Below are 16,068 nucleotides of genomic sequence, written 5' to 3' on the forward strand. Positions count from 1 at the left end.
CACTGCGGGCCCGGCTGGAGCCCTGGGTCCCCATGTCCTCCCTGCAGTCTCTCAGACTGTGAAACTCCTTTCCTTCACCTTTGTCATGCTAGAGTGTGACCGAAAAGCCGGAGTTAACCAGCGCCAGACAGGAAACGCAGCCCATGTAGACAGAGCCGCTGCCTGGGGAGCACTTCCCCAGGCGCCCGCCCCTGTAATCGGACACTCATGGCAGATACACGGGGCCTCATGTGCAGCTCATGCATTTTAATCGTTTCACTGAAACGAAGAGCCAGGGTAGACGTCTCATGCTGTGGATTTCTCCGTGTGGGGTGGTGGCCAGCGGCGTGGCCCCCGAGGGTCAGGCCCAGCCTCGCCTTGGGTCTGGTGAGCAGAGCACAGGGGCGCAGGTCACTGGCATCACTGGAGATGGGCCCCCACCCCTTTCGGGGGCCCTGTAGCCCCGTCCTCAGGGAGAGCCGGCCAGCACAAGCAGAGCTCACTCCTTTAACCCCAAGCTCCAAGGTCAGCATGCAGGGCGGCCCCTGCACGCGGGCTTGGAATCCCGAGAGCCGGCTGCTGGGAGGAAGGCTCACCGCGGAGCCTGGCATGGGGGCCAGGCCAGGCTGCCGCCTTCCCCCGTTGTGGCTCTGGGCCCTGCCATGCTGCAGGCAGAGTGTGGTGAGACCATGGCTGTGGCCTGTGGGGGAGACCGTGCCGAAGGCAAGCAGTCTAGGACCAGGGTCGGACAGAGCAGCACGCTGCCTGACCACCAAGGCAGGCAGCATGGAGGGAGGCGAGGCTGGGCACAAAAGCTCGGTGTCAAACAGGCCGTGAGCGAGGCTCCCGGGCTGCTCCAGGCACCTGGCCGTCTCCTCTCAGCCCTGGACAGGTCTGCTCTGCACTATGGGAGTTGGGGCTCAGAGAGGGAGGTGACCTGCCCAGGGCTCCATGGCCAGAAAGCGTAGAATCAGGGTTTGAGCCTCTCCTTTTCTTCCGGCTGGGCCAGACCGGAGGCTGCCGTGAACTAGGAGAGAGCTAGGTGTTCCCTGCTCTTAGAAACGAGATGTGCAGACCCTGTGGTAACCATGCCAGCAGCAGCTGGTCCAGCGACCTGATCCTCCCACCAGCCTGGAGATGGCGTTACCGTGCAGATTCTTGCAGGGGAGGCAGCCCCCGGCAGCCCTGCCAGCTGTGCTGGCTGCAGCTGTGAGAAAGGGAACCCTGGTCAGCGGGTTTCAAACGTGCTCAAGATCTCTCTTGGTTAAGGTGGTGCAACCTTTCGTATGAATTCCACTTTTAAAGTTTCCAGACAGCCTGCTAGTTTTCCTGTCGTCGTGTTTTCAGGAGGCAGACTGCAAAGGCCCTGCTGGCTGCAGCCCGGGGCGTGCCTGAGCTGGCTCCCAAACTTCCATGACTCCCCAGGGCCCTTGGCTGAGAACATCCACTATTTAAAAGTTAATTACACGCTTACAGTCAAATTGTGTTGACAGGAAGCTAGCACACACGCGTGCCTTCCTGCCTACTCGTCTGCACTCCACTGTCCTCGGCCCTTGGGCGATCCCGGCGCCTTGTGTCTGAGCTCCTGGTTCATTGACATCATGTAGGTGTTGTGACGTTGGCCGAGGCAGTGGAAGTCCGCTGGCGCCCCCAGGAGTCCCCATGCCCCTGGAAGCCCCACTTGTTGTTAAAACCAAAGCACTGTGAATCCCAGCAAATAGGGTGGTGCCTGGGGTCCCTCCCCAGTGCAGACCGTGGACTCTCGGGGCTGGGAGAGACCTCGGCTGCCAGCGCGTCCAGGCCTCGTATAGGCACCAGCCTGAGTCGGGCCCGAGTGGCCGCCACGAGGCTCGGGGCAAACTTGATGCCCCCACCATGACCTGGGCACCGCGGCCTGGTGCAGCATCTGTGTCAGAGCCGGGATGCGTGGGCCGTGGAGAGCGGCCAGTGCGCCTGTCTGCGGGGAGCCACGCTCCTGGGAGCTGCCCGGAGGAGAGGCCCCTGCAGCCGGGCCCCAAGGACCCTGGAGGGGTGCCCACTGGCTTCCCAGAGGCCAGTGTCCAGTCCTGTCCGGCCAGGAGCACCCTGCTGGACTGTGGAGGCCTCTCCTGGTCCACCAGAGGACCAGTGCCCCTGCGGGGTATTGGGCAACCCCCGTGTGGGGCTGCCAGTCCATTCCTGGAGAACCAGGCCCGGCCTCAGGGCCGACACGAGGGGCTGGAGGAGGTTTATTTTTACCAGAAGGGTTTATTTTGACCGTTCAGAACATTCTGTTGCTTTAGTAATGGTGCCTTCAGTAAGTTTGAATCGTGCCGTTTCCGAGCAGTCACCTCCCTCCGGAACAGCTCCTTCTTGAACCACGGTCCCCCCGCAGGGAGCACGTCCCCCCATATGGAACACATACACCCAAACTGGACAGAAGTGGCCACGCTACACGGCTCTCCCCTGGCACTGATGGGACTGGCCCTGCGTGGCCTGGGCTCTCGGCCCTGCGCCTTGCACCTTCAGGTGCCTGTCCCGGCGCTTCTACTCTGATGAGGGGCGTCTCATTCAGTTCTGGGCTCCCAGGAACCAGCCCGTCGCACCTGGAGACACCAGGGCTTGCCATCCCAAGGGGGAGGCCCCCGAAGAGACTCCGGAGCTAGTCTTCCTCCTTCGTTGTCCTCTTCCTCCCTGCCTCCCTGGGGCTCTAGAAGCTTCCTTGCAGCTCTGTGGTCCTCCCTCCAGCTGGAGGAGGTGTTGCCTGCTGCCCGGTGCGGACCCTCCCGGCTTGGGGGTCCCGGCGGGGGCCCCTTTCCCCAGGACCCGGCCTCCAGCCCATGCCCGGGGGCTCGCGTGTGTGTCGCTCTTCCGCACCTGTGCGCCTCCCCGGGCCCACGTGGTGGCGGCTCCCCACGGGGCTGGCAGATCCTTCCGAGGCCACCCCAGGCTGCTGAGCAGTTCCCACGGAGAGCTGGTTCTCATGGCTTTGGTGTTATCGTGAAGGTTTTGTCTGACAATACAAGCGTATCTTGATGAGGAAGGCTTTGTCTATTGAGAGAAAGAATGAAGTTCCTATTCCCATTTCAGATCTTTTGTTAAACAATTTATAGGCTACTTTCCCGGTACCCTGGCCCCCTCCCCCAAGAAGGACCAGTTTATCAAAAAAGCAGTTGTGTTGAATGGGAGGCCGCGCGTGACTGAGCGTGGCCGCAGTCGCCCGTGACCTCACTCAGCCCTCGGCGAGCCACGACGCCCCCGGCGTTTCCTGTGAACCGGCAGTCTTCCTGGTCCCACCATTGTTGTTCGCTTTTGCCTGGAAGAAAACAAAAATTATTTACTGCGCACCGGTGCTGTGTGTGTTTAGAGCCTTGCTGGGAAATGCCACGTCCGGCTGTCCCAGCGGCAGCCACGCCGGGGACAGATGGGGGCTGGCCCAGGGCTGTGTTCTCAGGCTCGTCGCTGCCTCAGGGATGTGATGGGATGCGTTCATCTTTGTTGCCCCCATGTTTAAACGAAGACATGTCCCTGCTGTGGTCAGCGCTGGGTGCACCCTGCCCTCCCCAACCCGACTCAGCTGCTGGGGACTCGTACCCCCTCTGTGACTTTCAGGAGAATCAGGGACAAAGCCGGGAGACGGAACCCACCGACGGTCCAGGCGGCCCCCTGGGCTCTGCAGCCTGACCAGCTCCTGGCCCAGCCACCTCTGCACAGAGGCCTCCCTGGGGTTGGCCTGGGGGTCCCGTGCAGGGTGGGGAGGAGCGGGTGTTTGGGGAAAGGGTCCTGGTGCTCAGCGTTGAGCCAGGGCAGCCGGCACGTATGCCAACACGCTCTGCCCTCGTGGGGCTTTGGCCAAGCCTGCTGAATGCGGGCCGGCTGGGCTGGCAGGCAGGCGGCCTGGTGACCTGCGAGGGGGTTTTGGGGGAGCCAAAGGGGGGATCCAGGCTGCCATGGGTGGAGGGGGACGGTGGGGAGGGAGGTGACAGTGACAGCCTCGCCAGAGGGGATGCAGGCAGGCGCCGCAGGAGGGCCGCAAGGTGGTGCTGGCGGAGGCGGAGCCACGACTCCGGGGTGGTCTCCCCTGGCCCCGCGGGTCATGGGCCGGCAGGCCCTTCTCAGGCCCCAGGAACCCGCCGACCGGCCGGGCCGTGCGCACCCGCGGCCACTCCTGCGGGGCCAGGGCTCCGGGCAGCCGATGCCGCGTGGCGGCGGTTTCCCTGGGCGAGCAGGACGCGGGTTTGGGGTGAATTGCTGAGCAGCACCCAGCTTGACAAGCTTCCCAAGATTCGCTTTCAGTTGCATGACCCCTTTCAGAAAGGGTTGACAGAACTCCCCAGGTCACATCTCTGAAGCCCCACAGCCCTGTGCTGTCCCAAAGCCCCGCGTCTGAGGGGACGGACGCGCCCACATGGAGAACACGGGTCCCCGAGAGCCCTGCTCCCAAAGACTGCCTTGCGCGGACTTCACACCGAGCACAGCTCTCCACAGAGGCGTTGACCCAGAGTCCTGCACGCGGCAGAAATACCCGTGAGGGACAAAAGGAGGAGAACTGTGGTCAGCTGTCATCAGCAGACCTCTAGGGAATGCTGAAGAAGCTGAAGGCAGTTCTTCAAGCCAAAGGGAAGTGATACCCCGTGACCCTGGGATCCCGAGGAGGAAGGAAGGAAGGGTATGGGGATGGTAAGACGGGCAGGTAAGAAGAAAGACACGTTCGTCTTGGTTCCTTTAGAATGAGCGATTGTTCAGAGCTCCCTGCACACCAGGGTTTATCGAGTCTGCAGACGTAACGTATGTGCCGCTTTAGCAGAGACGGACCTGGGGTGGATGGGCACAGACAGGTGCCGGGGTCTCACCAGAGGGGCGCAGTCTCCACTCGGGCGGAAGGTGAGTACAGTAGTCTCTAAAGCTGCTGCTGCTGCTAAGTCCCTTCAATCGTGTCTGACTCTGTGCGATCCCATGGATGGCAGCCCACCAGCCTCCCCTGTCCCTGGGATTCTCCAGGCAAGAACACTGGAGTGGGTTGCCATTTCCTTCCCCAATGCATGAAAGTGAAAGTGAAGTCGCTCAGTGGTGTCCAACCCTCAGCGACCCCATAGAATGCAGCCCACCAGGCTCCTCTGTCCATGGGATTCTCCAGGCAAGAGCACTGGAGTGGGGTGCCATCGCCTTCTCCGAGTCTCTAGAGCAGCCACTGCCAAATAATGCTGAAACACTAGTGTGCGGATCACCATGGAACGTGAAGGAGGACTTGAGTCACCAAGAGAAGGCAGGAGCAAGAGGGGCAGAGCCGGCCGGAAGGGCAGAGGAAGCAGGCGGTGGAGCGGCGGGCCCAATCCCCCCACGACAGCTGCTAGCAGCAGGAGGGGCTGAGCACACCCCGGGAGGAGACACAGGAGACGGGGCCCACCCACTGGCTCCGGAAATACTGTGATCCAGAGGGATGGAGGCTGAAAAGGCAGGGACAGGAAGCCTGAGTCGGCTGGGGCAGTGCCGACCCAGATAAAAGGGACTTCAGGTGGACGGAGCTTTGCCCAGATAAAAGGGACTTCAGGTGGACGGAGCTTTGCCCGAGGGGCAGAGAACCCGCTCAGGCTGGGAGGAGCAGCTCCGGAGTGAGCCGCCCGTGTCCCGGGGTCAGAGCCGTGAGACACCCTCTTCCTGCACTGACACAGACCCAGAAGGCAGACTCCAGACACCTCGATAGCGCTGCGTCCAGAGCAGGGGTGGGCAGGCGGTTCCTGTCGGGGCTGCGGGGCGTGTTCCCCTCAGGGTTCTGCCGCGAGCCAGGCAGGGAGGGGAGAGTCAGCAGGTGTGGAGTCTGGAGCATCTCCTGGTGCCTGAAGCAGGAAGGCCGGGCCCCCCCCCGGGGAGACGGCAGGCATGTGCACACATGCCCGTGTGAGTGTGTGTGACTGTGAGTGTGCATGCGTGCTGCAGCTCTGCACGCAGCCCCGTCACTAGGCTAGTCAGTGTTCAGTAGTAAAGTTGTGACATTTGAAAAAGCCCAGCAAGAGAGACTGTATCCCCCAGGGAAAGGATGTTCTCCTCTGTCTCTGAAGGTGACTACGGGCTCCCAGGAGTGGTGCGGGGAGGGAGTCATTCCTGAGAAGCCTGCTCTCCACGCCGCCCTCTTGAGGGTGGGCAGTGTCGGCCCAGCCCTGCCCTCCCCTGTGCCGGACCCTGATAGTGAGCGTCAAGGACCCAGGCCCGCCACATAGACCCCGGCGCGTCAGTGGAGCACGCTCAGCAAGCTCCCCATTTCCTGAACCAGCAGCTCATCCTGCTGACTTAGAAACAGGAGCACAGTTCACCCTTCCTAAGGTTCTGGAAAGGTCAAGGCCAACACCTCAAATTCTAGGCTGAACGCGTCAATATTTTAATGGGCACGCCTGCAACAGTTCTGAAAGGTGCTTCCCTCTTCTGAAAATGATTTCCTCCTCCTACACAGTTTATTTTCCTTGGTAGTCAGCACGATATTCCGTTCCTCGGCGCCCTCGGCGGTGTAAAACATTCACTGACCCAGTTGCTGGCGGGCCAGAGCACCTTGTATTTTTTTTTAAGTCAGCTCTTCACTGAAGTTGACAAACAGAGGTGCGTGACCCGCATTCTCCAGCCAGGTGAGCTGTCCCCAGGAACCCCCGTCCAGGTCAAGGTCCGAACACACCAGCCTGAAGCCCCCGTCTGCCCCCCCCCCCCCCCGACAAAGGGCTACCACCCCCCGCCCCCGGCCCCGCCAGCGGAGGCTGCTTCCCCACTGTGTCTGTGGCATGAATGGAACCCACAGAGTGTGCAGGATGCGGCCGAGGTGCATCCTGGGCGTAAGCGGGCCAGACCCATCTCTGTCCCAAGGATGGCGGGCCTCAGGGTTGTGTCAGCGGGTGACAGCGTGGAGGGTGGGGCTGGGGAGGGTCCGTGCTTATACGTAGACACCAGGCAGCCCTGGGTTTAAATGCTGGGGCTCCTGCTTTCGTGCTCTGTCAACGCAGGGCAGATCACCTGACCTCTCTGAGCTTCAGTTTGCCCGTCTGTGAAACGGGCATGGTCATCTCTGCCTCTGGGTGGGTGGGAAGGTTAGGTACCAGACCCGGCCCCCTGGCTCCAGCTGGACACGCATGGAGGGGTCCCCTCTCATCGCCCTCAGTAGCCACTTGGAAGCCCACTGCTGGGGCCGTTTAGCGCATCAGTGGCACAGGGTCCCTCTATAGGGCCCTGGTGATAGATTTTGGTCAGTGAGGCCCAGGGTCCCAGGATCACAGGTCCTCTACTCTCTGAAGCTGTAGCCCCCTGCCTTATGCCATGTTCTGGGCTGATATGGGCCCAGTCCCTGAGGGTGACATTGAGCAGCGCCCCTGAAACCCCAGGCCCCGATCAGCGCCAGTGGAGCGAGAGGGCCTCACCCTCATGCCATCACCCCCATGGGTGCCAGCTGCAGGGCCTGACACCATGTTCTCCACGTGTGCACGGTGGCCCGGGCCCGCTGGGTCTGGGTGCTGCTCTGAAGGCTCTGTGCACCCCCGGGCCCGGCTCCACACCCCGGGTCTGGCCTTGGACCACTGGATGCTTCCCAGGTGGGCTTTGGTTGGTTTCAGACACTGGGCCTCGTGGGGGACGCGTGCCCGAGGGGTCTCCAGCTGGGGGTGTGTGCGCAGGGCGCGTGCTGCCAGCCACCCACCTGCCCGAGGGTGACGGCCGTGTGTGTTGCAGGCCTCCCGGAGCAGTACTACAGCCTCACCTGGTTCCTGAGCCCCATCCTTGGCCTCATCTTCACGCCTCTCATTGGCTCCGCGAGCGACCGCTGCACCCTGAGCTGGGGCCGCCGGCGGCCTTTCATCCTGGCGCTCTGCGTGGGCGTGCTCTTTGGAGTGGCGCTGTTCCTCAACGGCTCTGCCATCGGTGAGTGTCCTGCCCCGGGGTCTGGGGGCATGGAGCCGGGCTCCACCGGGCGAGCAGGTATGAGGAGCCCAGACCGCCGATCCTGGCCGGGGCCGCTGGCGGGCGTCCTTGGCCCCGGGCGGTGGCCAGGCTGCGGGCCCCACGTGGGAATGCCATGGGAACCTGTTCTCAGGGAGCGCTTCCTGTTGTGACCCGTTTGTTTTTAATGCGTATCTGACACCACGTCCTGTTTCCAGCATTATTTCAGAAATTATCTTTTTTTTTTTCCTCCTTTTCTCAGACTTGGTATTGAAAATGTCCAGACCTAGTTTGCTACTTGTTTTTTTGGTTCATGTACTCAGGGTTTGTTTTGTTTCTTTCTGTTGTTTGTTTTCAGTTAAAGCAGCTATTTGTGGGAAAATAGCTTTTGTCTTGAGAGAACCGATCAGGAATGTGAAAAAGCAAAAGTCTTGTTTTCTGGTGACAGCTAAGACAGAAGCTTAACCTGTGTCCTGACACAGGTGAACTTGCCCGCATCCACATCGGTCCTCGGGCAATCACGGACGCTGGGAGGCTCAGGAAGGGAGGTAGCCGAAGAGGTCCGTGTGCAACAGAGTCTCGCTCAGCTCCTCCAGGGCCCGCGCGTGCTGGCAGGGTGGGCGCAGTCCCAGGCTTGGAGGGGGTGCAAGAGGGGCTTCCCTGAGCTGTGCAGCATGCCCTGCCCCAAGCTGGCTGTCCCTGGGTCAGGAGTCCACAGGCTGCTACCGTCCAGGCACCTGCAGGCTCGGTTCAGAAGGAACACTGGTCTTCGCAGGAACCTGTCTGTGGGGGTGGCCCCAGCCGACTGTGGCCCACACACAGAAGTTGGAGCTCCTGCCCCGCACCCGGGTGCGTCTCACTGTACCTGCGTCTCTCCTGGTCAGAAGCCCCTTTCCCAACCCTCATGTGGGGCAGGGCTGTCTGGGAACCCCCACTTGAAGAGTTGGGGGGGTCCCAGGCCCCACAGCACCTCTGTGCCAAGAGTGCTCCTCATCCAGTACAACCAGCAGCAGCTCAGCTGCTGGGGTCCAGCCCCGGTGGATCCAGGGTGATTCGAAGGTGGGGACGGAGTCGGCGTCCTTGGAAAAATACATATTTAATTACAGATATATAGAGAGATTAGAAATGGATAGTGTAGTAGGAAAATTAGTGGAGAAAAGAGGCTGAATAACTTGGTTTATGTGGAATAGCATCCATGCTCCAGATGGGAATTCAGCCAGAGAAACGGAGAGCAAGAAAGAAGCGACATGGGGGAATCAGTCTTTCTGGAAACTGATCCGATTTCTTTATTTTTGGGTTTGCTTATATACCTTTTGTTGCACATAGGGATGAATACAGAGTCACGCGGGGGTCAGCAGTCCTGACCTTTATCAAAATCAGGTGCTTCACATAAATGTATTAAAAAAAAAGGTCTTAGGGGTTTTACATCATTTTCTGGCCATGAGACCTGCTGACATTTTACGACCCTTTCTTTCTGATAACCAAAAAACTTATTTTTTCCAAGTGTGTGTTTTCTTAAGCCAGGCACCACCCTCCAAATAACGTTGCATTCCTATAGGGTGAGGGTGTAGTGAGTTACAATCAAGAAAGGAATTTATTTAACCCAAGGTTAACATGATTAATCTTAAAGGTTAATACTTATTTCTCCTATATGCTTAAAGGTTAATACTTATTTCTCCTATATGTTAGTTATATTCATTATAAGGGCAGGGAATATGGAGATTTAGCAGCAAACATCAGCCCAACAAATGAAAATTCTTTCCCCAATGTTTGCCTTAAGACCTATTTAGTCTTAAGATAGTGATAAAGTTACATTTTTACATAGCAAGGGCACAGTGATTTATAACAAAGTACAGTGATCTATTACAAAAGAGAAAATTCATTAACTCAAAAAGTCTAGTATTGCTAACCTTAAAAACTACTATATTTCCTTTTCTATATTCCAAATACATTGATTAATATATTCCCAGGTGCCTAAGGATATGGAGGCCTGGCTGCAATCATTGACTCAACAGTGAGAAAAGCCCTATGCTAATTAAGACTGTCAAAATACTCCAAAACTCTCTGTGCTGTTTATGGTTGAGAGGTTGTAAACAATCATGTGCATAGTGGCAAGAATATGGATAATCCTGTCACACAAGCTAGTCTGTCAGCAGAGAGGTTTGACCTGAGACACCCTTGTCACACCCAGGGCAGAGAATTAGCAGTAATTATTGACACAACAAATGAAAAACCCTTCACCAATATAATTCCTAACCAACCCACTATTCTGACAATTTCCCAAAAGAATTTGCCTTTAGTAAGTCTAAAACATCTCATGCCTCTCAGGTTGGGAGGCTGTAAACAATCACATGTGGCCGGATGAACCTATACAGGTGGGCTAGATAACCTTCAGAGGAGTCTGTAAGCTGAAACACTCTTGTCATGCCCAGGAATTTTTATTGACTTGGAGCTGCACATTAACTCCTTCTCCAAGAGAAATGGTGATGGGGGAGAGCCCCCCGTAAAGTCAGAGGTGTAGGTGAGAGCATAAAACAGACTCTGGTTTTGGGATAGATGCTCGGGAACAGGGGGTTTCCTGAGGCTTGATCACGCCTTTGCGTATACCAAGCCTCCTTCCTCATGACCTTTGCCATGGGCGGAGTTCCTCACTCTGGCCCCCGGCACTCAGCTTTCAGGGAGCAGGCTGGTCTCCGGGTTCAGGGGCAGACTCACCTGAGGCAGGTGTGAGATTACGGCTCATAACCCGCTTCAAAGCAGCGGGAGAGACGAAGCCTGCCTCCCGTGTGGCGAGGCTGCACCCAGGAGTGCAGAGCCCCCCGAGGCGGCCATGGGGGGCGCTGAGCCGCTGCTCCTCTGTGCCCTGGCAGGCCTGGCCCTCGGCGATGTCCCCTCCCGGCAGCCCATCGGTATCGTCCTCACTGTGCTGGGGGTGGTGGTCCTGGATTTCAGCGCTGACGCCACGGAGGGGCCCATCCGTGCGTACCTGCTGGACGTGGTGGACAGCGAGGAGCAGGACATGGCCCTCAACATCCACGCCTTCTCTGCTGGTGAGCAGGCCCTGCCCCGGCTCAGCCCCACCCCTGGATTGTCGGGTCCAGGGGAGGCTGCTTCATGGCCCCCGAGCAGCTTCATGTAGACCCCGGTGGGTGAGGCAGCGAGCAGGGACTCGGCAGGGCCGAGCGACTGGTCTGAGGTGGGGGGCGTGCGAGGTTGCTGGCCCGAGGCCAGGGCCCCGTGCTGGCTGCCCCTCCATTCGAGCAGCTTTCCCATCCGATGGGAACGTGGGCTCCTGAGCTTCGGGGATGGTGCTCAGTGGGGAGAGAGTCCCGGGCGGGACCAGTTTCCCTCCTAATTCAGGAAGCAGGAAGCTGTCAGGTCGGGATCCCAAACCTGGGCTCAGCTGTCGTGCTTTATCCCTGCTCTTCCCGTTCTCTCTCTGAGTGACCCGGGAACCCCCCTTGGTGGGGCGAGTTGTGAACACCTGTCTGAGCTCTGTGACCCGTGCCCCTGCTCTGCTCACATCTGCGCCATCCCCTCCCATCCCCAGGCCTCGGCGGGGCCATCGGCTACGTGCTGGGTGGGCTGGACTGGACCCAGACCTTCCTGGGCTCCTGGTTCCGGACGCAGAACCAGGTGCTGTTCTTCTTCGCGGCCATCATCTTCACGGTGTCTGTGGCCCTGCACCTGTCCAGCATCGAGGAGGAGCAGTACAGCCCTCAGCAGGAGCGTGGCGGGGACCCGGCTGGCACGCCAGCCCCCGGCCCCCGCACCTGCGTGCTGGACGGCGGTGCCCTGTTCCCGGACGAGGTGCAGTCAGAGCATGAGCTGGCTCTGGACTTCCTGGACGAGGGCCTGGTGCGGAGCAAGAGCGATTCGGTATTGCACGTGCCTGAGGCTGCACTGGGCCTGGAGCCCGAGCTCTTCCTACAGGACGTCGAGCCCTCTATCTTCCACGACGCCTCCTGCCCCGGCACCCCCCGCAGCACCAGCCAGGAGCACGCCCCCACCCGGCCGCCCCGCCGGCCCCTGCCACTCCGCGCACCCACCAGCGAGGATGAGACCCTGCTGGAGGAGCCCCTGAGCGCAGCCAGGCTCCCGAACGGGGGCAGCGCGGGGCTGCAGGACGGCCCAGGCACCTGCATCTACAGCCGGGCCGCCCTGAAGGCCCCCGCCACGGCAGGCCCCGCCCGCCGGCGCCGGCACGTGTTCCGCCGGCAGGCCTCCAGCACCTTCTCCTACTACGGCAAGATCGGCTCCCACCACTACCGCCACCGGCGCGCCAACGCCGTGGTGCTCATCAAGCCCTCGCGCAGCATGAGTGACCTCTACGACCTGCAGGCGCGGCCACGGCAGCACCGCCGCCGCCACCAGAGCGGGGCCACCACGTCCAGCGGGGACTCGGAGAGCGAGGAGGGCGAGGGCGAGACCACCGTGCGGCTGCTCTGGCTGTCCATGCTGAAGATGCCCCCCGAGCTGGTGCGCCTCTGCCTCTGCCACCTGCTCACCTGGTTCTCCGTCATCGCCGAGGCCGTGTTCTACACCGACTTCATGGGCCAGGTCATCTTCGAGGGGGACCCCAAGGTGAGCGCCCGGGCCCCCCTGCCCTGTGGGAGGGAGCCTGGGTGGCAGCCAGCCCGGATGCGCCCCGTTGGGAACGTGGTCAGGGGTCCTCATGTATGAATGTGAGAGGGCATCCGGGCCTGGGTCTGTGGTGAGCACACCCTGCCTCGCCCCAGGCTTTGGAAGTGCGGGAACACCGGGAGCTGGAGGCAGGCGGGCCAGCTCTCTCATTACACAGGTGGCCGCAGAACCTGCAGGTTGAAGCAGCTTTCTGTTGTTGCTTGTGTCCAGGCCACGTGGGCGTGGCTTCTAGGCCCCAGGGCGTCCACGGGTTCACACCTGTGCTCCTGGCCCAGAGTGGCACCAGGAGGTCCAAGGTGGTCACGGCTCAGGCCTCCCTGCCCCACGCGGCCCACCAGGCCGAGGCTGCTCCACGCAGCCACTGGGCTCAGGGAGGCCAGAGGCAGGAGCAGCAGGCATCCTGGGCCCAGACAGCGGAGTAGGGCTGAGGGAGGGTGCAGAGGGCCCTCCACGGGCAGCGGCCTGGGCCGTGGCTGCTGCCCCCTGTGCTGCTGCGGTTGAGATGCAGTAGTGATTTTGGGGTGAACAACCCCTCCCCTGGAGGCGCAGCATGCCGGCCCCACCCCCCGAACCCTCATCTTGTGTCTGGAACAGGCTCCATCCAACTCAACGGCGTGGCAGGCCTACAGCGCGGGTGTGAAGATGGGCTGCTGGGGCCTAGTCATCTACGCAGCCACTGGTGCCACCTGCTCAGGTAAGCGGCCCCCAGCCAGGTGAGCTGAGCACCTGGACTCCCTCCGTGACCCGAAAGACCGACAGGCGTCCTGCTCCATGGGCCGCAGGCCCTGCCTTGACGGGGCTGGCCCTCAGGGACAGCAGCAGTGTCACCGTTCATCGTTGCCTGGAGGCGGAGCCGCTCGTGCCGCTGCTGCGAGCCCTCAGCTGTCCTCCACGCGGCCGCCTGCCAGCTCCCGGGGAGGGCCTGCCAGGGCTCAGGGCAATGGCACGCTGCAGGAGCTGTGCTCTGAGCCTGAAGGGCAGGCGTCCCAGGTTCTCGCTGAGCACACGCAGTGCGTCTGGGGTCTGCTGCAGGTCGGGGTGGCTGGAGGAGACAAGCGGCCTTCCCTGGGGTCCACTGTGCCCTGGAGAACAGAGGGTGGCAGTGACAGGCTTCAGGCTCAGGAGCAGGGCGCAGGCACGCCTTCTGGGAACGGGGCAGAGCCGCGGTTACGGGCCTCTGGCTGATCCTGCCCTGGACCCTGCTCAGCCTCTACCTGAGGATGATGGGGGACAGCCAGCCTGACGGTCACAGTGCTGTCTGCTTTACTATAGGACTTCTCAGGAGGGCTGGGTCAGAAAGCCTGACCCAGAGGGGTCGGGACTCGCGAGGAAAACCAGCCACAACTCAGGCCCCGAGGCAGGGCAGGGCCCAAGGCCAGAGAGGGCACCGGGTGAGCAGAAGGGTCGGAAGGCCTGGCTCTCCAAGGTGGGGAGTCCCCACGGGGCTGCAGGATGGAACCAGGTTACAGGTCTGAAACCACGAGGGTTGGCCTCCTTTTGAGGTGTGGAGCCCCTGGCGGTGGATTGGGGGCACAGTGAGCTGGGGGCCCATCCAGGGGCTGTGCATGGTGGCCGGGGAGTGAGAGACGAGGGGCGTCCCGCCCCGGTTCCCGAGCCAGGCTGAGTGCAGTGGAGGCAGGGGAGCGAGCAGGCCGTGTGCCTCCCGGTCACCAGGCGGCCCCTCTCTGCAGCCCTGCTACAGAAGTACCTGGACAACTACGACCTGAGCATCAGGGTCATCTACGTGCTGGGCACGCTGGGCTTCTCCATCGGCACGGCCGTGATGGCCATGTTCGCCAACGTCTACGTGGCCATGATCATGATCAGCACCATGGGCGTCGTCTCCATGAGCATCTCCTACTGCCCCTACGCCCTGCTCGGGCAGTACCACGACATCAGAGAGGTGGGCGGGCGGGCGCTGGAGGGCAGGCCCAGGCCACGAGGCCACCAGCTGTGGGCGGCTCTGCGGCTCTCACTGGCGCTTTCTGCGTGGAGCATTCTTGCCCACGTCTTCCCTTGCACTCACGCCCTCGCCTGTGGTCTGCCTGGGACAGAGTGCGTGTGTGTGTGGTCTAAGGTCGATCAGAGCTTTACGGCGCCCCCAAGTAAGGATGGTCACATGACCGGTGCCCTGTCCCCCTCCCCCCACGCTGCGGCATGGCCGTGGGTGGGGCTCTGGCTGGGGGGTGTCTGTATTCCCTTCCATGGCTCGCTCTGTCCGCTCACAGTGGCTACACTGTCTTAAGTAGTTTTACAAGAAGAGCTGAATGAAACCTGGTAGTGTTTTCTCCAGCTTGGTTTTTCAACATTGTTAATTGGTTACCTTGACCATTTCCTTTTTATTTAAATGTTAGGATCAGCTTCTGGACTTCTATTTGGAGAGAGTTAGAACTTTGTAGTATTGAGCCTGTGTAATATTCCCTAAATACGGTATGCTGTATTACCTGTCATCGCATAGTTATAGCTTCTCCCAGGCTTTCTGCACACACAGTCACATCCTCCATGGGTAATGAGTTTCATCTCTTCCTTTCCAATTCTTGAGGGTTTTATTTATTTTCCTTGCCTTCCTGCAGTGGCTGGAACCCCCAGTACCGTGTTCAGTGTAAGTCGGGGGGACAGAGAGCCGGGCAAGCGAGTGTGTAGCCGCTGAGAGGAGGCAGTTCTGTCCCAGACCCTGGGGATGCCGTGCGTGGCTTCCCCCGGGCCCTGCCCTCATGCCCTGCCCGCCTCTCTTGCAGTATGTGCATCACAGCCCCGGCACCTCCAGGCGTGGCTTCGGCATCGACTGCGCCATCCTGTCCTGCCAGGTCTACATCTCCCAGATCCTGGTGGCCTCCGCCCTGGGCAGCGTGGTCGACGCGGTGGGGACCGTGCGTGTCATCCCCATGGTGGCCTCCGTGGGCTCTTTCCTGGGCTTCCTGACGGCCGCCTTCCTGGTCATCTACCCAGAGGTGTCCGAAGAGGCCAAGGAAGAGCAGAAGGGCCTGTCTTCCCAGCCGCTGGGCGAAGGCGCGAGCGGCAGCGCCGAGAAGCCCACCGTGCTGAAGCTGTCCCGGAAGGAGGGCCCGCAGGGGCTCATCGAGACCGAGTCGATGGTCTGAGCCGCGCCGCGCACACATTCCAGGGCGGCAGGGAGGTGGGGGTGGCACCCGGCAGGCCGGCTGCCGTGGCCTTGGCGGCCGCGCGCACCAGAGCCCTTCACTGACCCTGGTGGAGGCTCAGTAGCTGTAGGGTAGGTTTGCGCCAGTAGGTGAAAACACCTCATTAATTACTTTTTCCATAATTAAAATGAATCATTTTTTTAATCGAAAAACGATCTTTTAATTTCAACTGTCTCTTTTGTTCTGCAGGTATATTATTCTGCACGTTTTAAAATTATAAACCAGATTTACCATATAGAGAAGCGATTTAGAAAAAAATAAGATTTTTCCATTTCTAAAGTTATAATTGAAAGCAAAAAAGTATCTGATGTATTTTGCTATATCTTATCTGAATTCTTCAGATAACGGTTGTGTAGTCAGTGACTAAAACACTTTTTATCACATTTTTTCCCTG

At 60.2% G+C, this 16,068-nt stretch overlaps 1 protein-coding gene across 1 annotated transcript in view; it reads left to right on the forward strand.

Annotated features, from left to right (window-relative positions):
* SLC45A4 (solute carrier family 45 member 4) overlaps nt 1-15,814 on the forward strand; it is a 28,333-nt gene extending 12,519 nt beyond the window's left edge. Inside the window, exons 2-7 of the mRNA XM_052651847.1 lie at nt 7,663-7,851; nt 10,740-10,919; nt 11,420-12,453; nt 13,108-13,207; nt 14,205-14,416; nt 15,252-15,814. Coding sequence (XP_052507807.1) covers nt 7,663-7,851; nt 10,740-10,919; nt 11,420-12,453; nt 13,108-13,207; nt 14,205-14,416; nt 15,252-15,614 — 2,078 coding nt within the window. The 3' untranslated portion in view covers nt 15,615-15,814. The remainder of the gene's footprint in view (nt 1-7,662; nt 7,852-10,739; nt 10,920-11,419; nt 12,454-13,107; nt 13,208-14,204; nt 14,417-15,251) is intronic.
* Nucleotides 15,815-16,068: the final 254 nt, after the last annotated feature.

The sequence above is a fragment of the Budorcas taxicolor genome, chromosome 14, assembly GCF_023091745.1.
Source record: "Budorcas taxicolor isolate Tak-1 chromosome 14, Takin1.1, whole genome shotgun sequence".
Taxonomy (NCBI): domain Eukaryota; kingdom Metazoa; phylum Chordata; class Mammalia; order Artiodactyla; family Bovidae; genus Budorcas; species Budorcas taxicolor.